We start from the raw sequence: 22,159 nt of genomic DNA, 5'->3' as shown, positions 1-22,159 counted from the left end.
CCAAGACGTTAAAGGGGACGGAACTCCTCTTGATTGAGGAGAGACTAAAAAAGGTTAGGGCTCTTCAGCTTGGAAAAGAGATGGCTGAGGGGAGATATGATTGAAGTCTACAAAATCCTGTGTGGAACAGGATGGGTACAAGTTGATCAATTTTTCACTCCATCAAAAATTACAAAGACTAGGGGACACTCAATGAAGTTACAGGGAAATACTTTTAAAACCAATAGGAGGAAATTTTTTTTTTTTTCACTCAGAGAATAGTTAAGCTCTGGAACGCTTTGCCAGAGGTTGTGGTAAGAGTGGATAGCATAGCTGGTTTTAAGAAGAGTTTGGACAATTTCTTGGAGGAAAAGTCCATAGTCTGTTATTGGGACAGACATGGGGGAAGCCACTGCCTGCCGTGGATCAGTAGTACGGAATGTTGCTATTCTTTGGGGGTTTGCCAGGTAGTAGTGACCTGGGTTGGCCACTGTGAGAATGGGCTACTGAGCTAGATGGACCATTGGTCTGACCCAGTAAGGCTATTCTTATGTTCTTATGAGAGAAAGTAGGTTCCCATGTGGTAAACAAAGTTTGAAATCTAGAAGCAGTAATTTTTAAGTTATACAGTGTAAAAGAGGGAGCCAGTGAGAGGTTTTCAGAAGAGGAGTTACGTGGTCATACTTTCTAAGCTTTGTTAATGATCTTAATAGCTGTGTTTTGAACATGCTTTAGATGGTGTAGGTCTTTTACTCGATGTTTTTGTATAAAGAGTTAATAAAGTAGATTGTATGGGGTTGAAGAGTAAAGGTTCAAATTCTGCTTCCCCTCCCAATATGATCTTTAGAGGCCAAAGACCTACTGTTCTGCTCCTATGCTAGGGAAAACCTCCTGCTCTCTATTTGATATTCCTGGGAAGATAAGGGAAGGCACAACCTAGATCTATCACTACCCGTCCTCAACAAATAGGAGTCCCAAATCTCCTCTGGCCATCTTTAACTTACAATTTGCCCTTGTGAAGGTATCTTCTACAGTATACATGTTGTCCTAAACATTAGTGAATATACTGCCTCCATTCTACCCCAGTCCTTTTCCTTTATTGTACTATCACCTGGCTCTTCTGAAAAATCATTTGGGACTTTCATGATGCAATGGCTTTCTGCTCTTCACTTTCATTTTTTCGTGAACTCTGCATTCAGCCTTTCTTTACTGTCACAGTTCTCGATTTGCGTGGGCAGGATCAAAAATATGTTTTCCTTCCCCAACATATTGTTCATCCCTTCCCTTTCCCCAATCATCTGTTTGTTTGTTTTTTATTGTAACCTACCAATTCCTCTCTTTCTTCATGTTCTCATTGTTTTGGCTCTTTGTGAAATTTGTGCTTAGTCTATTTTTGTTCCCTATCCCATTTTATCTTTATTCACTTTATTATATTTTTATTGTAAACCGTTTAGATCAGGGATCTCAAAGTCCCTCCTTGAGGGCCGCCATCCAGTCGGGTTTTCAGGATTTCTCCAATGAATATGCATGAGATCTATGTGCATGCACTGCTTTCAATGCATATTCATTGGGGAAATCCTGAAAACCTGACTGGATTGCGGCCCTCAAGGAGGGATTTTGAGACCTCTGGATTAGAATATCTATGTCAGGGATGGGCAACTCCGGTCCTTGAGGGCCGCAATCCAGTCGGGTTTTCAGGATTTCCCCAATGAATATGCATGAGATCTATGTGCATGCACTGCTTTCAATGCATATTCATTGGGGAAATCCTGAAAACCTGACTGGATTGCGGCCCTGAAGGAGGGATTTTGAGACCTCTGGTTTAGATTTACCTTTGGTTTTATATTTGCAATATATCAAATAAATTGAACTTCTAAACATCTTGTCCCCATCATAGGAAATGTGAACTAGCTGAGCTTTACATTCTTCTTCATAGGTACTATGTTCTCTAATAATATTTTGCAGCGTTCCTTAGCCTTCTCACCTACCCAGGCACAGCCCAGTGGCTGCATATATAAGCAGCTTCCTGCTTTGTGGGATGAACTTTGCTGCGCAATGCTCCCTGTCAGCATGATGAGTGAAGTCTTGGGATCTTGGCTTCTTAAGGGATGGCAGAATAGTTCAACTCTTAATTGTCTCTGTTAACAAAAGAAAATTATAGAAACCCTTAGAAGCACCTGGCTAGCTTTTTCCGTTCTTTTTCTTCTTCTTCTTCCTTCTGGGCAGAGGTCAAGCTCTCAGCATCAGCAAGGTTGTCCACAGCAATGGCCAAGAAGACATTCAGCAGGATATCTGTTTGCAGAGTCTCTTAAGGAAAACAGTTATTGAATTCTGCAAATTCCCAAAGAGCAAAAATAGCAGCCAAAGCTAAAAGAAGCAGAGTAGATTTACTGAATCACCAGCCACCCGATAGCAACACATTTAAAATTTCAATCAATATTGGAGCAGTGGACATTTTATTGAATAACACTGCTGGACATCTCACTGTAGGAAGAATTCAGTCCAGTAAAGCCAAGCAATGAATGAACCAGTATCACCGTCATTTTACCATCTGTACAGCATATGCAACAGCTAAGCCTATATTAAAGGGTATAAAAAAGAGAAAGCAGAAGAAGCAGAGCAGCAGGGTCAAGTGGAAAGGTGGTTCATAGTCAGATGCGTGCAAGACATATGCGCGCGGACAAATGGGCGAAGACAAGTGAGCGCAAGACGTCTGAGCGCAAAGACAAGTGAGCGCAAGACATCTGAGCGCAAAGACAAGTGAGCGCAAAGACAAGTGAGCGCAAGACATCTGAGCGCCAAGACAAGTGAGCGCCAAGACAAGTGAGCGCTAAGACAAGTGAGCGCAAGACATCTGAGCGCCAAGATAAGTGAGCGCAAGATAAGTGAGCGCAAGACATCTGAAAGGTGGGCTGTTCTCAGCACATATAAAAGGAGCACGCATAACCATAGTAACAAAAATGCATTCACATGACTTATATTCAAAGCACAAAGAGGCTAGGTAACCAGTGATAAAAATACACTTGCAAAACACTGTCATGTTTACGTGAATGTGGGCGTGAATCGTTTACGTGAACGTGAGCATGATTGTGTTGTTAACCTTTTGTGGCGCGCCATTTTGTGGTGCGCTCAATTGTCTTGCGCTCAATTGGCATTGCGCTCAATTGTTGTTGCGCTGAATTGTGGTTGTGCTCAATTGTCTTGCGCTCAATTGGCATTGTGCTGAATTGTCGTTGCGCTGAATTGTGGTTGTGCTCAATTGTCTTGCGCTGAATTGTCTTGCGCTCAGTTGTCTGCGCGCAATTGTCCACGCGCTTTTGTCTTGCGCGCATTTGACTTGCCTCCGGAAAGGTAGAAAAGAGAAGAGAAAACTGAGCAGTATTATGCGTATCAAAAGAACTCTATATTTGATAAAAAGTGATAATATAGGGGGATAATTTTTAGAAGACAGAAATACACTTAAAAGTTAAGCACATAATTTAGCTGGTTATCTTTAGTTGTTCAATTTTCTATACCATTCTCCCAGGGCAACTCAGAACAGTTTAAATGAATTTATTCAAGTCTACAAACATGTTTCCCTGTCTGTCCCAGCAGGCTCACAATTTATCTAATGTACCTGGTTCAATGGGAGGATTAAGTGACTTACCCAGGATCACAAGGAGCAGTGTGGATTTGAACCTCAGGGTGCTGAGGCTATAGTTTTAACCACTGCACCACACTCTTTAAGTGGTTTTTCAAGCCAGTGTATCTGGTTAAGTCATATTGCAGAATATGCAGTCCTCATCGGAATAAGTTTATAACAGCTATTTATACAGTCTCATGATAGCACTGAATAGCAATGCCATCTGGCTATCTTTAAACTCCACATCAGGAATTCCTCTGATCTTTCCCCAAATTAAACAGATAAATTTTCACCAGACAATGAGTTGGGCAAGTTAAATTTTTAACGAGTCAAATGATACAAATTCCTAACAGTGATCCATGTGGTGAACGTCTAAGGAAACTGCACAAATCGTTTCTGAATAACAACTCTATGATTTAGAGCAGTGGTTCTCAATCTCAACCCTGTCCTGGAGGACCACCAGGCCAATCGGATTTTCAGGAAAAGTCTATTGCATATGCATGGAGCAGATTTGCATGCCTGTCACTTCCATTATATGCAAGTCTCTCTCGTGCATATTCATTAGGGCTAGCCTGAAAACCCGATTGGCCTGGTGGTCCTCCAGGACAGGGTTGGGAATGACTGATTTAGAGCAGTGTTCCGCAAACTTTTGTACTCGGCGGCACAGTAAATTCTGGGCCACGGCTGGAGAGCACCTGGAAATGCACGGACGTTGATGTGATGATGTCACATGCATGTGTGATGTCATCACATCAACGCCTGCGTATTGTGACAGGGAAGCCCCTGTCCCAGTGAAAAGGACTGTTAAACCTCCCCAGCATGCAGCACGGGACTCTGTAAAACCTGGCCTGGAGCAAGGACAGCAGACTCAGCCAGGAGGGAAAGTGCATAAACAGATTGTAGCACAGCCCAAAAGCCAGGTGGGGAGAGCACTGAAAACTAATTATCTCCCCTATAAATCCTTTCCTCAAGCCCAGAAGCATAAACCCAATCTAGAAGGGGATGGAGTCAGCCTCCGTAGGGAGCAGATTGAAAAGCCTCAGGGAGGAAATCAGCTGGAGAAGGAGGGGGACACAGCTGGCTCTGATTGGGGAAGCCAAACAACCCACGGTGTTCCTAGCTTCCACAGGCTGCCTAATCCCCAGCAGGGATGTTTTGTCAGAGATCCATTCACAGGGAGGGGCAGTGTGAACCCCGGGAGGAATGAGGAATGGCTGAGTAACCCACAGGAAGCAGGGCTGGGAGATTATGCTAAGGTAAACGTTCCCAGAGAGCTAGTGTGCCTGCAGAGAGGGGGATGGGAGGAAAAGCCTGGAGTGAATGTGGGGGTGGAAAGCCCGGGTTCCCAGGAGTGTGAATGGGAAATGTATAGTGACCCTGGGGGTAGTGTGTTTGATGAGGACATGGACCTGTATTGTCCTGTGCAGAAAGTTTCTGCTCTGTTTAAACTTGAGCTGAAGCAGGGCTGGGGCAGCCCTACCTAATTGAATGAGAGTGCTACAGTAAATAGCACAGTGTTCAGATCACCGGGAAACAGGAGAAAGGTGAGAAAGCTGGCACTGGCTGTGCTGTGCTGTATGGAAGGAACTGAAGCAGGAGAAACTGCTAAACCCAGAAGGTGAAGTGGGGACAGTGAAGGCCCTGACCCAGGGTGAGGTTTTTTTTTTTGGGGGGGGGGGGGGATTTTTAATTTGGATTAATTTGGTAATGGTGACTTAACAAGTTCTGAACTAAGCCTAATGTAATGCCCTGGTCTGAGCTATATGGGAGAATGAGCCGGGGCTGAGAGAAAGTCCAAAACCCCAAGTTGGATTGTTTTTCTTCCTTTTTTATTTGGGACACTAATAAACCTGATGCTGTTTTCCAGAAATCCGGTATCCGGGTTTTTCCTTCACTTGACCACATAAAAGGCGCTACAAAATCTTGCTTACGGTCCGAGCCAGGCTTTCCCATACCCTTGGGGGACTGGCCTGGTCACAGTATGCATGAAGGCTCTTCAGATGGGGTGTCGAGCCGCCAATTGGAGGTACTGAAGCAGGAGGGCACAAAGAGGAAGAGGTGCGGGTGCTGTCTGACTGCCTAGAGGACGTGGCCTCTTGCCGTCTCCTCCTCACTGGCGTGTTGCAGCACACTAGTCATTATGAGACACCCATCCAAAAATCTTAGAAACTATGGAGCCCTAGCTGTGTTAGGAACTTAATCCCTGATATTTAGCTGGCAGCATTTAACATTTTTTTAAACCCTGAACATCATCGGCTAAATTATGCCCTGATATTCAATGCTGGGCCATATCTGGGCATTGGCACTTAATATCAGGACCTCAAACTGGGCGGCTGGGCCCTCTGTAGGTTATGTGGGCACAGCTGATATTTGGCCAGGGTTAGGCAGCCCCAGCTGAATATTGGGAAGGGCCCGTATAACTTTAACAAAAAAAATCCTCCTGTCCATGCCCCCCTTGCTCTCCTCCCCTTCTGACCCTCACCCTGGAACATATTCCCCTGCCCTTACCTCCCAGGCTATGACAAGCCCTCCGAAAGATCTACCCCACCCCCACTGTCTAGGCAGGCTCTCTGAAGCCTCCTCAATACCGCCCCTTGGCCCACTCCTGACAGGCCCGCATTTTTGGGCCAGTCAGAGACAATATTCAGAGCCCTTTACAGAATCACAACTAGCGGCACCTAACTTGACCTAGTTGTCTCTAGACATCCTGGTTTTCCTGGCCTAATTTACTGGCATCTACCACAGATGCCTAAGTCATACCCTATTCTCTACCCCTAATTATGCCTACTGTTCTCTTTCCTCTGCCACCCATTAAAATGTTGCTTTTACTGGCGGGGATGTCCAAGCCCTGACAGCTCAAGAACTCTGACACCTGAACCTCCTGTGGTGCAAAGAAGTCAGCAGTGTGCTTTCAGGCCGCAGAGGCCGGCAATCCTCATGCATCCTCAGTTCATGTATTGGCAGCTGGGAAGCATGCCATTGACTTCCTCAAATTGGGGGAGGTTTGGGCCGTGGAGTCTGGGGGAGGAGACCTGACCCCGAGTGGGAGGGTCCAAGCCCCCAAGGCCCTCCTCTGTGACTGTGCCAGTGGCACAAGGCCCTCTATGTCTCTGGTGGCTGTTAACAATGTAAACATCTATGGCAAGAGTAAAAAGTGGGTGAAAGATCTAGAATTACAAATGAAGAAGGGGCATTCTTTTCTGTGTAAAAATAGCCAGCATTTGTAATAGCTGTCAATAGTGCTTCTGCAATATATGACATTTCCCCTCTGCCAGCAACAGCAACTGCCCATGAAATGAAGAGCCACCAATAGCAGTGAACTGTGTAGCAGTGACAGAGAGGCCCCAGATCAAGGTGCTTGCCTCCCTCGTTCCACCACAGGAAAAACTAAATGAACAGTGAGCTTTATTTTTGATCTTAGAAAGTTGGCAATGGTAGATGCAACATCAAAATTGATGGCTTGAAACCCTACCTTTCGGGGAGAAGAGACATGCAAAAGGATACAGTTTCCACAGATGAAGAGGATGATAAAGTAAATGCACACCAGCATTCCAGGAAAAGAGGGGCCACCGTATGCCATGATCCCATCATACATCACAGAGTTCCAGTCCTCACCAGTCAGGATCTGAAGGCAATTCCAACATTTACAAACATAGCATTCATTTACTAGCCAAGGAAATGTCTTTAGGTCTTTTGAATATACCTATCCTCAATAAATTTACTCTGTAGATCTGTGCTACAAAATTTTTTTTAATTGCAACTATATGATTTAAATGTACCAGTCAATATTCAGCTGGTGGTGGTTTAAACAGTGTTTACCATGGGCTGAATTAGCTCTTGATATTTGGTGCTGGCATCTATATAGGTAATAGCACTGAATATTTGGGCTCTGGATGACCTTCTGGAGGCAGAAATTGGGCAGGGCTGGGGTAGGGCCGGAGGTAGAACAGGGCGGTGCCATGTGTCCAGGGTTTTGCGGCCCAAAATATGGTAACCCTAGTCCGGTGGGTCGTACGTTCAGGAGTAAACCCCATTTGCTCCTGCCCCCACCAGCTGTAGAGTTAAAATGGCAGTCATGACCTCTAATTGTAGTCTTGTGGTACTAACACTAGGAGTCAGCCTTAAATATAAGGGGTGCCAATACTGGATTCCACTGGTATTCCAGAATGGAATCTGAGTGTTCTCCTGCTCTCAGCAGGCATCTTTGGGGGCACCTAAATAGAGGCCCTTAGTTATATAATTGTTCCCTAAGGGGCCCTTTTAAAAAACAGTGCTAAAATGTGACTTTGGCATGCCTTTACGCAGGTTTTTACCATGCTAAAAATGCTAATTTTAGTACAGCAGCAAAATGGCTAATTTTTGAATTTTTATATTAATGGCCACATGCTAATTTGCCATTAGCACCTGGCCATTAAAAAAATTAGCACATGAGACATTACCACCACCTATTTTCACGGGCTAATTACTTAGGGTTCACGGGCTAATCATTTAGCGCATAGAAGTGCAGATGTGCTAACTGATTACTACAGAATCGTTGACTCTCTGCCCCCCTCAGACCCACTCCTTCTGTGGTAAAAATTAAAATAATATTTGCCACATGATGTGCGCACGCTAACCCTGAACTTATCACAATATTCACCACATGATGTGCACACGCTAACCCAGAGCTTATTCCGTGGTAAGCCCTTTTAAGCTGCAGTTAAGCATGAGTTAGTGCTTATTGAAGCTTGGTTAAAGGACTTTGAATGTCTTTGAGGAGAATCCTCAACAGCTGAGGTCCCTCATTTCTAATACCTATAGTATAAGCAAAATTAGGAAAAAAAATATATATCTTTAATCATTTCCCCTTTTCCTTTGATTCCATATCATGCCCATCTCCTAGCAATACAATGTACTGCACTAATCACGCTTTTGAGCCCACTGCTCTCTGTACAGAACAACAACAATAAAAAAAAGCCTTTGCTGTTCACATTACTGGCACAAAGGTGTAAAGTGCAAAATAGTGGAAAATTAAATGGTTATGGAATATGCTTCTCTAACATGAACAAATCCATTATATCTTCCACTCAGGACCCTTCAAGGGGTTTCAAGGGCAAGTTCTCAGTAGGCAGGAGAAACTATGCAGAGTGAGTGGGCAAAGTGGTACACTTATCTGTCAACCACTGCCATATTAGGCTGATAGCATTATGGTTACCCTGTTTGTCCACTTTAAGGTCATTAGTTCAGAAGCATCCCCATATGTAAATCTCACCTTTATTATGTGCAGATTGGCCTACATGTGTAAAAGTAATTTTAGAAAGGGACTCGGCACATGTGGTGATGTGCACAATAATACTTTGTCAAAAGGCCTGGCAGTGGTGGGCCTAATATGTTGACATGGATTCTCCCTCTTATAAGGGGAATCCATGTAGACAAAAAAAATCTAGGCATTGGTAGTACATTTACCTCCAGGCATACATAAATGCCTGTTGTTAGGGGCAGATGCCAATGCTAAGGTTCCCTGAACTCCTGGCCAGGTGTCCATCCCTCCTTCAACCCCTGCTGGCTTCCACTGCTCCCCCCTTCAAGTGATTTAAAGCCCCCAATATATGAGGTTGTTCAGATGCTTCTAACAGTTATGATACTCCATATCCCCAATATATCTGATCCCCCCACCCAGATACTCCTCCACTGGAAAAAAACTCCCTTCAGCAATGATAAACTCCTTGGGCTTCCCCCTCATCCCCTAAAGCCCCATCCTATGACTTATTTAGGTCCACTGTATCTAGCAGCAGAAGGAGAGGTGCCCACGTTCTTGCTCTTGTAACCCTGAGTTCAAAATTGACCACCGTGACCCCTAACTGTAATATTAGGGTTCAAGGCAGCCATTTTTTAATCAAGGGCCATAAAAGCATGAGCATGTGGGAATTACTCCGTTCACCACTAGAAACCTGGGGATCTATCCAGAGTGGGGGAAGGGGGGCTTCTTTCCAAGCTCAGGCATCTGGGGAGGGGGAGAATCTGATGTACTGGGAGCATGGAAAAGGATTGGATGTGCTGGACGTGACTGAGAGGAATCAGATGAGTTGGGAATGGGATCAGATGCCTTCTGGGAGAGAGGGCATCAGAGGCTAGCAGGTGTGATTGGGACGGGGCAAACTGGTACCGCAGGATTAGGGCAGCAATTTCAAATGCTGCTCCCACACAGTTGTGGGCATGGGTCATATATTTGTTTTCACTATGTTCGGGTTTTTGAAATCCCTGCTTCCACTGGATGTGAGGAACCATCGATATGTTTTACAAGAGGATCAAAGTTTTATGTGAATGTCATATAAAATGTTGTGGGGATTCTATATATCCTGACCTGAACATCTGTCTACGTGCTTTCTATAGTAGGGCTCTTTAGAAAAAAGGTTCAAGTTAGTTAAAGATATTTGGACTTATTTCAACTTGTTTGCTGACCCTTATTTCTACATATTGCTTTCAGAATTTTAGCAGATTTTGCATGAGACCAGGTACCTATGAACTTCTAGGGCTCCTTTTATCAAGCCATGCTAGCGGTTTTAGCACACGTTAAACTGCCGGCCGCACTAGCTGCTACCGCCTCCTCTTGAGCAGGCGGTAGTTTTTGGCCAGCGCGGGGGTTAGCGCACGCGTTAACCCCGCTAGCGCGGCTTGATAAAAGGAGCCCCTAATATCACTCATTTAAAAAAAAAAAAAATTTTGTTCCCATGCATTATTGATAATATTCAACAAAATCTACAAAAACTAGTCTTGAAGCCCATTACATTAACGGGTGCTAGAATATATGTCGGTCTGTCTTTCTTTCTTTCTTTCTCTCTCCCTCCCACTGTCTCTCTCTCTCTCTTCCTGGCCCCCTTTTCTCTGTCTTTCTGTCCCTCTCCCTGCCCCTGTGTCTTTCTTTCTTTCTTTCTGTCTCCCTCCCTCCTACTGTCTGTCTGTCATTTTTTCCCTGTATTTCCCCGTGCAGCAGCAACAGCATTTCCCTCCCCCCCCACTTCCCTGTGCAGCAGCAGTATTTCCCTTCCCCTCCAGGTCCCTGTGTAGCAGGTAGCAGCATTTTCCCCCACCCCCCTACCCTACTCTTACCACAATGTGGTCTGCTCCTTTTGGCCCCTCCCCTTCCCTTCTCGCGGTCTAGCCTGCTCCAAGGGCCCCCCTTCCCTTATTGCGTTCCTCGCAGGCAGACCCAGATTCTCCCTACACGTTACCTTTTTTAAAATTGTGTTGCCCTTTGTCACGTGGCTGGCTGCCTGCCTGGTCCCGTTGAGCGGCTCGCGGCTGTAGTCTTTTTTGTCGGTGCTTCCCTGCTCGCCCTGCAGTCTGGCATGCTCCGGGCAAATTTTTTTTTTTAAGTTTTAAAGTTGTCGCAGCGGCTCCTCTCAATCCCCACCAGCGTCGGAAGCCTTCTCCGACGCTGGTTTGGCTCATGAGAGGAGCCGACACTGCGATCTTTTGGAGAGCAGGGAGTCCAGCGCTGGTGACCAGTCCTGCTGGCGAGTGTAAGTAGATGTTGTAAGGCTGGAGACTCGCGCATGCGCACTCCTGCGGCCACGGACCTACATCTCACAGATCAGAGATCACGGAAGCACGTAGGCATGAGTGCGCATCGCAGCTAGGGTTTTATTATATAGGATGTTTGTCAAAAGAAAACTTCCTACAGAGTTTTGCTGGATTCCAAAAAAAGAAAGACTTGTAAAGGCCCTTTTAGTAAAGCTTAGGGCGCTCAAAAGGCATTACTGCGTGCTAAATCCTAAGACACCCATATTATAAAATGCCCAAGCTATACAATGGCACATGCTAAGCTTTTGTAAAAGGGACTTGTAGTGAACTAGGCAAATGCCACCATTTTTAACACTTGCAGTCCCTGACATTTTCTGTGCATTTTTCTGCAAATGGAAAACAAGGTTTTTACCCTTTTGCTTTAGCAGCTAACATTTTCAAGTACCTCTTTTTCTGCATACATTTCTGAGCAGTTTAAACTGATTCTTCAGGAATTGATTCATTTTTAAGAAGTGCTCTAGATTTAGAAGGCATGCTATATTATGAGTCAGCATTTTTCTAAAATAATTCTTCCCCAAGGTCTGGCTGTCATAATAAAGACATCAAGTACAGCCTCTAGCATTTTCCATGCGATATGATTTTTTTTTTCCTTTCATACAAAAGCAACTGTGATTTCTTACTGCTGAGAAATAAGACCAGGCATGTTAGACATGTTCTCACACATATTATCAGCTTTCCTATATTCAAAAGTACAGTAGAAACATTTAAAAGCCTATAGTTGGTTAAAAAAAAAAAAAGAGATAAAGTGGCTCAGTGGCAATGCTGAAGGACCAATGTTTGATTCCTGGCTCAAAACTTCCAGTCTTGAGTTATGGCAAATCTTACTAGAAATTTGCAGTCCTAAAATATTCAAATTTTCCTCTTTTTCTATTCAGTTTTTTATTTTCATTTCACTTTATTTTAGTACAAATCAAACCTTTTTAGGGCATGCTAAATCAATGTAATATGCACTATTTCAATTTAGTGCATCTTGTCTTTTAGTGTATGCTAAGGCCTACGATTTCAGTGCCTCTGGTGAGGACTAAAGTAATCTGGGAGCATATGTGAAACAGGGGAATCTGGTTGTGCCAGTTGTGCCAGATTCTCAGACCTGGTTCCAATTGAGATGGAAGCCCAAAGGAACAAAAGGAAACTGAGCCATAAATATAGGAAGATGGCTCAGTTTCTCATTACAGGGCTGTCTGCTGAAGGCAAAGCTACATGAAGCTTTCAGAAAGAGAAGGCAAGATTAGTCGCAATGCAGTGGAAACAGATATATTTGGGTGAGGTGGCAGATTATGACTGAAAGTTCATACAAAAAAATTAGATGGGGGAAAATCTTCAAACTGTGCATGGAAGCAAAAGTCTGTGGATACTTTATCTGCAGACTTTCCTGTAATTTTCAAAGGAATACATTAGAAAATTGAATAAGAGAATGTGTGCACAAAAAATTTGCACCTGCTATTCACGGGGATATTATCCTAAGTAAAATGGCATAAATACTTTCAGAAATACTCGTAAAAGAATGCAGATAAGTGTGATCCCTTCTCTCACTCTTACTGCGAGAAAAATATGTATAGTGGTATATAGTCATTTTATAATTCAGTACATCTCAACGGTATGTGCCCACTTCTGTTTTCAAAATTATCCAAGGGAATTTATGTGCTTACGTTTCCACCTGTTCTTTATCACCCAGTAGGATTTGTGATTTATTTTATAAGCATGCTATCGTGTTTCATATAGTATGCATAAAAATTCAACTCCATTCTCAGTCTCATTTCCAGGAAAGCCTCCAATCAGTTTGGGCAAGGTTATGCATATTGTGACAGGGAAGCCCCTGTCACTGGTTCAAAATCTGCTTTAAACCCTGCCACTAAAGCATATGTGCCTATTCCTAAGCCGAGGAAGCGGCCCATAACTCTGTTCCTACTGCTAAAATCAGACAGGCAGAGCAGAACAGAGAAGGAATGGCACAGAAGAACCTGTTCCAAGCCACTATAATCCCTTTTATAAACCATCTGTTAATTCTCCTGTAAAACCTCTGGTCAGGCAATCTGGCACAGCAAGGGTTAAGGAAAGGGGTGGAGCTGACAGGTAGAACGTGGTTAGAGCTCCAGTGAAAGTTCCCCAGCAGAATAAATCAAGGCCAGCTGAGAACACACACAGGCAATCAGGAACCTGGAGGGAAGGATGTTCCTCACAGAACAAGGAACTGAAGGCTAGGAGCTCTGTCTTACTGCCTTCTGCTAAAAAACCTCCAGTCCCACAGCACTATCATGCTGACAAAAGTTTGCTTTCCAAACAGAGGCTAATTGGAAGGGAAAAGCTCCATGAGCAGGGCTGGCCAAATGCTTTTTGAGAGGATAGCTTGTACCCAGTTTCAGAGAGTGAGGACTCTCTTATGGAAGTAGAGGGATATGTCTCTGAGGGAAATGAAATGGAGTGCAGCCCAGAAGCCTTAGACTATATGTCTGAATACAGCATGAATCAGTAGGTACTGTGTGTGGGAAGGGAATGAAAGTTTGTTCTATAACAATGGCCTAAAGTACTTAAAGAAACATTTCTGTCCTTATGTGGGCCATTGTCCTTATGTGGGCCATTTCTGTCCTTATGTGGGCCATTCTGTCCTGATTGGCCATTGTTTTGGCCAATCAGGGACTTCACAAGACTCCTCCCTAAGGAAGTCCCTGATTGGCTGAGGTGCCCCAAGCCCCTTCAAAGGGAAGAGCCTGAGGCACCTCAGCCAATCAGGGCCTTAGGCCTCTCCCCATGCATCAGATGATGTGCCGGAGCGGGACCTAAGGCGGCCGCGGCCTGGGGAGCAGGCGCAGAAAGACTTTACTCCTGCTCCCGAAGATCGGAGTGGGAGCAGGAGGGACCGGGCACCCCTCCTGCTCCCAACTATTTAAAAGGTACTGGGGTGGGTGGGCCGGGCCTGACTGCCTGGGCCTACCAGGGGTGTGCTGGAGGATGGGAGGCCTAGGAGCAGGAGGGACTGAGAATACCTCCTGCTCCCAAATTTTTGGTGCCAGGGGGCTGTCCTGGGAGGGCCGTGCCATGAGTGGGCGAGGGCCGTGCCGTGCCAGTCGCAGGGAGGAAGGGATCTATCTGAGCAGGGCAGGCAGGAGAGATCGGGGCCTGCGGGGGATGGGGGTGTTGGGCAGATCTCTCTTGCCTGCTCCCAGACTCTCCTGCTCTCTGCCGCCATTCCCCGCAGTGCAGGCCCGCTTTAAAACCACGGGCTTGCACTGCAGGGAAATGTGGCAGAGAGCAGAAGAGTACAGGAGCAGGGAAGAGAGATCTGGGCTGGACTGGGCCCTGACAGCAGTGACAGGAGGCTGCTTCTCCTGTCACTACTGTCAGGGTGTGCGCATGAGCGGGGATCGCTCTGACTGTGGGTAGGAGGGCGTGTTAACGATCGTCCCCATTTGCATGCAGGCCTTTACTGAATTGGTCCGCGGGCATGCAAATGGAAACGGTTCCTACACAGTTTGGAGGTTTAGTGAATCCTGCCCTAAGTTGTGTGTGCAAATCAACTATGTGCACTGATTTGCACGCACAATGTAAAGCGCAATATACAGAATTTGGGAGTTAGGGGGAAATCCTATAAATGGCACTCACAATTTGACACCCCAAAATTGGCACTGAACGATATTCTATAACAGGAATTCCGGATCAGCACCTTTTACAAAAAACTATACTCTTCAAGAAATTCCTGAAACAGCCATAACTTCAGAAAAGAAATAAAAACAACATTCTTCAAGAAATTCCTGAAACAGCCCTAACTTCAAACTTACCGTCCTTCCCCCTCCCTCTTCCCGCCACACAGAAACTACATAACCTACTCTTTATCTCTCTAGAAAGGACAAATGTTCTTCCATTGTAACCCTCCGTTTTTTATCTCTTTTGTAATCCGCCTTGAACCGCAAGGTAATGGCGGAATAGAAATTTCTAATGTAATGTAATGTAATGTAATAGCATGTAGTTCCAGGATTTGTACTCAGCTTTGGATGTGAGGAGTTACACCAACTGAAACCAGGTATAAACCAGCATGAAAGTTGGGTGCAGATTCCCCAAATCCTACAATACTGCACACTTTTTAAGGGAATGCCTCCGGCCTACTCACACCTTTCCTATGGCTACAGCTCCTTTGCAGAAACAACCAGAAACACTATTGATGGGCATGTAAGAATATTTTCATGTGGGTCTGACATTTTGCCCCCTTTTGGTGCTTGGCATCCATTAGAATGCTTTTTTTTTTCAAATGCAATTAAACATATAATGCAAAGTTTACCAATAACTCAATTTTTGCAGATTAGGCGCATCTGCTCTTCCTTGGAAGATTTTAAATTTCATGCTAAATCAGTGAAGAAAAGGTTTTTACAACGTGGATATTCTGAATCTGTAATTAGAAATGCATATTTACGAGCTTGTTATGCTAACTGGGACTTATTACTTCAATATCAATCAAGAATACAGTGTTCCCTTTTTCTGTTAAATGTCTTAAGTTCAGATATAAAGAGGCTATGCTTTTTTCCCCTTAATCCCTTTTGTACTTTCGCTCACATGTCTACTTTCCTATAACTAATATTGTTCTTTCCCTTTTTTCCTTCTGTAGCAAGTTAGTCTATGTTTAACTTGGTTTATTTTTTAAGCTGTAAAATTATGACTTTATTTTTAATATGTACATCGCCTAGAAGTTTTATAGGCAATACTATCAAATTTGAAATAAACCTGAAACCTGAACCTGAGCCATAATTTGTAAACATTGGTCAATTCTATCTATTTACAAAGAGTCGGAAAAATCCGCCAATTTTTGCGAATCAGAGGTGGCAAATCCTTGGAGAAATCTTGACATATGTGTACAATTCTGGAGGCCGCACCTTCAAAAAGAAAAGTGGCAGGTTACGTAAAATGTGGCACCTGTCAATGATGTGAGTCAACTATTGAATGATCCTCATGGTTAGTTCCTGGAATTAATCAAAATATTTGTTCAAGAGGAACACCTCTTGAAAGTCCAAGTTTGTGGTCTATGCAATATTATATCCCTGTAATAAAATATATAGAGAGAGATCGATGCGTTCTATTAAAACACGCTTAACCAAGCATAAATCTAGGTTGAAGAATCATACCCAGCTTGTACCATGGGCCATTCTTTATTAGATTTAAAGTGTCATGTGTTGGAAAAAAATCATTGTCGCATGGGAGGGTGGTGACATTGAAGCACTTCTGAATTATAAAGAACAAAGATGGATTTATGAATTACATACCTTAGAATCAAAAGAGCTGACGCTGAACTTAACTGGATGCCATTGATGTAACTTAGTGTATGAATACAGTGGTACCTCGGTATACGAGTGCACCGGTTTGCGAGTGTTTTGCAAGATGAGCAAAACATTTGCAAACTTGGTGCCTCATAAACCGAGCTTGCCTCGCTGTACGAGCGCCCCCCCCCCCCCCCGCGATCCGGCATCCCCCCCCGTTGCCCCCCCTCCACCGCGATCCTACTTTCCCCCCCCCCCGAGCACGTCAATGACACTAACTTTACCCCGTCTTGGCACCAGTGCCGGTGCCCGAAGATCCTCCCTCTTCTGGTGCAGTCTGGGCTAGGCGGTGCGACGGAGATCCTCTTCTGGGCTGGGCTGGGCTGGACTGGCTTTGAGCATTTGTGCATGCTCAAAGCTTTCTGGTCTCGCTCTCAATCTCGGAGAGAGCGAGACCAGAAGGCTTTGAGCATGCGCAAATGCTCAAAGCCAGTCCAGCCCAGCCCAGCCCAGAAGAGGGAGGATCTCCAAGGCACCGCCCAGTCCAGGCCGCGCCAGAAGAGGGAGGATCTTCGGGCACCGGCACTGGTACCAAGTCGGGTAAAGGAAGTGTCATTGACGTGCTCGGGGGGGGGGGGGGGAAGCCGGCTCGCGGGGAGGGGTTTGGAACAGCGTCGGATTTCTCAAGGGGGGGGGAGAATGGAGCAGCGCCAGTAGCCTTGGGGGGGGGGAGGAGGTGGAACCAATCAAACCAGTTTCCCTTACTTCCTACGGGGAAACTTGCTTTGATATACGAGCAATTTGGTTTACGAGCATGCTTCTGGAACGAATGCCATGTCATTTTTTTACGCTATTGGGGATTTCTTTTTATAGCAGCTTTAAACACTGTGGCGCCATATTACCAAGCTTGATGAAGAAGAATGTGAGCGTGATTATAAGTAAGGAGTCAGTTTTGCTTGAGGAATGATTGGGAAATTTAAGAATTTATTATGACAGATTTTTTTTCTTTAAGCTTCCTCGTGCAATGATTTCTGTCTGTTTTAATTTATTTTTTTTTAGAAAAATGTGCCCTGACGCAGTGCTCAGCGAAACATGCATGTCGAGTAATGGAAATTAGACAACAAACTAACCGCCTCCTTTACAAAGCCGCGCTAGTGTTTTTAGTGCCAGTCGTGCCGGTAACAGCTCAGATGCTCATAGGAATTCTATGAATGTTGGCATTATTACCATGGCGGCCAGCGCTAAAAATGCTAGTGCAGTTTTGTAAAGGAGGAGGGGGGGGTTTAGATACATGTTCTAAATATGTATTTAATAGAAAGGGAAAAATGCAAAAGGAAATTGGAAATTGAAAAAGGTGGCTTTTATTTGAGAAAGAACACTGAGCCGAAGAGGAAGTTAGCAGCTGAAAAAATCTCAATGGTAAAAAAAATGTTAACCACTTGAGCACTGCTTCTGAAGTAGAGGTTTGCATGGGAATGGGGATTGTGGGAATCCCGCGGGTCCCGCGGGAATCCCCCCTAACCCACGGGACTCCCACAGGGACCCCCTTCCAGCCAACGGGACTCCCACGGGGATGGAAGGCTTTGGAAGCAGGGTTCGTCCATATAATATAATGGACACGTCAGTCTTAGTAAAAGAGGAGGTTTATAAGTTAATTACCTGAACAGAAAACAAAAAAAGGGTTCCACCAAAGAGATTCCACAAGGAAAACAGCAGCAAAAACACAAAAGAAACTGTGGAATTGCTGATCCTGTCAGAAGTAATTGCTGCTTTTTATGGGGACGGGTGGGGATGGAGGTAATTCCTTGCGGGGATGGGTGGGGATGGAGAGGATCCCGATGGGGACGGGTGGGGACGGAGAGGATCCTGGCGGGGATGGAGAGGATCCTGGCAGGGACGGGCGGGAATGGGTGGGATTTCTGTCCCTGCGCAACTCTCTAGTCTGACGGCTCTTAAAATAATAGTGAGTTCAATTATAAATTGTAAGTTTTGAAATACTGGTTATTTGTTGTAACATTTGGGGCAATTTTATTGGCAGCTATAGACATGTAAAATGCTACTACCATCTAAGTAGAGAAAGGCTTTTGAAACTGACTGGATGCCATTGATGTAACTTAGCGTATGAATACAGTGGTACCTCGGTTTCACTCACAGATATGACAGGCGTATCCGTGCATAAACCTCTGGCTATCTTGGACACTCATTTGCATTTTGAACATCGATCCCAAAATCACCAGTTACAGGAAACTGATCCTGAACCAGACTAGAAACCTTAGGATTTCTGACTGCTACAGGGATGTTGATCGCTGTGCAGAACTGTTAAGCAACCACTGGACAATCTATGTCAGTGTTTTTCAACCTTTTTACACCCATGGACCGGCAGAAATAAAAGAATTATTCTGTGGACCGGCATCAGTCCGTGGACTGGCAGTTGAAGAACACGGGGCTAAGTCGTGGGCCAGACCCTGCCCATCTCTACCCAATCTCCACCCCAGACCCCACCCCCATAATAGTACTAATTGCACCTTGCACGTCCCGTGCTTCATCTGGAAGCCTTCCTTCTGACGTTGCAATGTCAGAGAGAAGGCTTCCAGTTCAGGCGCAGGATGCCTGTAGGAGCCACTGCTTTGTGCACTGAATCAGTTAGGAAGAGGGAGCTGGCTCGAAGATAACATTGCATCTATCGCACCATGGACTGGCGGGTTGAAGAACACTGATGCACGTGCTGACCCTGTGGACAGGCAGGAAATTTCTGTGGACCAGCACTGGTCCATGGACCGGTGGTTGAAGAACACTGATCTATGTCACATGTATGATATCACTTACTTACAGTGAAACCCAGTCTTTGAGAGATTCAGGTACCAAAGCTGAACACCTCAACTTCAAAATATGCCCAGCATCCACTGAAACGAGGTTAAGAAATCAAATAGCCTCTCAAGACAAAGCTTTACTGATTAGCAAGTTACAAGCTTATACAATTTGTACTGATCATTGTGGCTAAAGCTCGATCTGTCTTAACAAGGTTCTTTCCACTGAAGGGATCCAAGGGGAAGAGTATACCTCCAGCTTACATACCTTTTCTATGACCCATACCTGAAACACTGTGAGAAGAGCCTGGGGGAAATTGTCAAATGTGCTTCGCCTCGTCTGCATTTCATCGAAGTTAAACTTGCCACCAAACAGCTGCATTCCCAAGAGCGAGAAGATGATGATGAAAAGGAAGAGTAACAGCAACAGGGAAGCAATGGAACGCACCGAGTTCAACAGTGAAGCCACAAGATTGCTCAGGGAGTTCCAGTACCTGCAAAGATCCAGTTCAGAGCCAGTTCAGTTTTCATCTACCCTGCAGGTGGTGAAGATGCATCTAACCTGGTTTATTTACAGTACATTATTTTCCCAACCCTGTGACGCCTTGACTTTAGCAGGGGGACAGCTCAAGATAATGCGACCCATTGCGATTTGGGAATAATTTCACTAACACATGCACAAAACTGCACTCAGTTTCTCTCAAACACACACTATAGAGATGCTGAGCCCCAAGTTCTTCACTACTTCCTCAGTTCATGGTACAGCAAATCTATTCCCAATCTACAGTAATTAGGCTTTGTTGTTTCGGTGAGCTACATTCTAAACGCCCTCATTCCAACTATCACAGCTGGCAGAGCAACTAGAACACCTTACTCACAAGCTCAGTAAAAACTGACAAGAACAGATGGGCCAATAGTTTGAAAACAAGAAGGCAATCATCTCCAAAGTCTAGTGCTGCTCGCTTGCCTTATAAAAAGAATCTATTAGGAATGTGCACAGCAAAAATATTTTGTTTGTTTTGTGTTTACATCAATTGGTCTTGTGGTTCATATTTGGATTCTAAAAATGCCATTTTCCTCAGGTCCATTAAAGTCAACGGGGCAGATAATTTCTGGGCTCTGAGCCCAGAGAGTCCCCCAAGGCTACAGATAAGTGTGTTGTTAAATAAGTTATACATACTGTCACAGGGTGGCCTCTGTTCCTAGCGAGGAAGTCTTGCCAGAAGAGAGAAATGAGGTTAAAACCCTTGAAAGTATTCTTAAGCCTGCTAAGGAGAGTTCCAAAGCAGCCCCTAGGAATACTCACAAGCCAAGCCTTCCAGCAAGGAAACCTCCTCAAGGCTTGCCTAAAGCAGGCAGATCTGGTTTAGCTTTCTCTAACCAGTATATAACAAAAGTCCAAACTCCACTCGTAGAGAAAGCTAATTATTAGTAGTAAAACTTCAAAAGCTTGTAACTGAGTGGTATAAATAATCAGTATATAACAAAAGTCCAAACACCCCTTCTATATGAGTGGAGTTTCGACTTTTGTTATATACTGATTATTTATACCACTCAGTTAACAGCTTTTGAAGTTTTACTACTAATAATTAGCTTTCTCTAAGCCAGTTATGAGAAAGCAGACTGAAAGACTACATCTCCCAGCAGGCATAGGGCCAGAGAAAGGAAAGAGCAGGAATGGAATACTGGCCATACCCAAACAGGCTTAAACTGGTTTAGGCCAGGTGAGAAGTTCTCTGAGAGGAGGCTACCCCAACACACCTGTAGGGAGGATTAATCAGCTCCCTGTAGTGAAAAGAAAAGGAGTAGCTTTCCCACAGAAGAGGAGACAAAGCCAGGGCCAGCATCAAAGGCAACATCCGCTCCTGACCCAGCGAGCCAGAGCCACTCAGCAAGCTGAAAGCAGCCAATTGCAAGCACAGAGAGCCACAGTCCACCTCCTGGCAACAAGCCCAGGTGGAGGTTGGTGAGGTAGAGGATAATGAGAAGAGTGATTCTGTGTTTGGGCAAGATAGTGAGATGGCAGATGAGGACCTTACTTGTGAGATGGAAGTAGAAGGAGTGGAGATAAGTTAATCTTTTCATGATAAAGAGGGTTGGGAGAAATTGGATTGTGCAACAGATCAATGTAAGGCTGAAATTTTGTTGAATCCTTCCAAGCCACCAGGCAGCCATTTTTTGGTTAAGGGAACTACAGGAGAGGATCCCTTCCTTGGGGCCACTGAGCTTAGTCCCAAGGTGAGTTTGTGCCTGGCAGAAGAAAAAGTTTGCAGTTTGGACAAGTTTTTTTTTCTCTTTTCGGATATTGATGGCTTGGAACTGAAAATTGTTTTGTTTTATGAATGCTGAAATTATACACAAGGTGATACCAACGTGAACATCCTGTCTGAAAGATTCTTTCTGACTTTATGAACAATAAATTATACCATTGTTGTTGGAACTCTTTATTATACCAAGCTATCAAAAGAACCTCGCAAAACCGCTTGGCTGAGGTTTGTGTGTACCAGGGATGGCCACTTGCTAAACTCAGCTTGGCCGCGCCAGGTCACAATACTTACATATCATATTTGCAGTCCTTCATCATAAGTTTACAAGCTGCTCTTTCAACAATTAGTATGTCAGTGAAATGATTAAGAGCTTAAGATTCAGGAAGGATGGACTCCACCTCAGCAGAGACGGAACGAGGCTACTTGCAAGCAACATCAAGAGAGAAGTGGACAAGTTTTTAAACTAGGAAGAAGGGGAAAGCAGACAGTCGACAGAGAGAGAGAGTCGATGGTTCGGGAACTGGTATACCCAGAGGATACCGTGCAAGAAGATAGAGGGAAAGACTCACCAGATTACAGGCAAGAGAGATCGAAAAGGACACAAGAGGGAAGGAAATGCAAGAAAGGAAAAAGCTGCAAACTCAAGTGTATGTACACAAACGCAAGGAGCCTTACAAA

At 44.6% G+C, this 22,159-nt stretch overlaps 1 protein-coding gene across 22 annotated transcripts in view; it reads right to left on the bottom strand.

Annotated features, from left to right (window-relative positions):
- The window catches only part of CACNA1C (calcium voltage-gated channel subunit alpha1 C), a 1,333,094-nt gene that overhangs the window by 273,802 nt on the left and 1,037,133 nt on the right, over window positions 1-22,159 (bottom strand). For all 22 annotated transcript variants that reach the window (XM_033951116.1, XM_033951118.1, XM_033951120.1 and 19 more), the window contains 3 exons: window positions 19,501-19,708; window positions 7,106-7,226; window positions 2,157-2,271 (listed from right to left, as the gene is read on the bottom strand). In XM_033951116.1, coding sequence (XP_033807007.1) covers window positions 2,157-2,271; window positions 7,106-7,226; window positions 19,501-19,708 — 444 coding nt within the window. The remainder of the gene's footprint in view (window positions 1-2,156; window positions 2,272-7,105; window positions 7,227-19,500; window positions 19,709-22,159) is intronic.

This window comes from Geotrypetes seraphini, chromosome 7 (genome assembly GCF_902459505.1).
Source record: "Geotrypetes seraphini chromosome 7, aGeoSer1.1, whole genome shotgun sequence".
NCBI classification, from domain to species: domain Eukaryota; kingdom Metazoa; phylum Chordata; class Amphibia; order Gymnophiona; family Dermophiidae; genus Geotrypetes; species Geotrypetes seraphini.
This window is presented reverse-complemented; position numbering and strand designations above follow the sequence as displayed.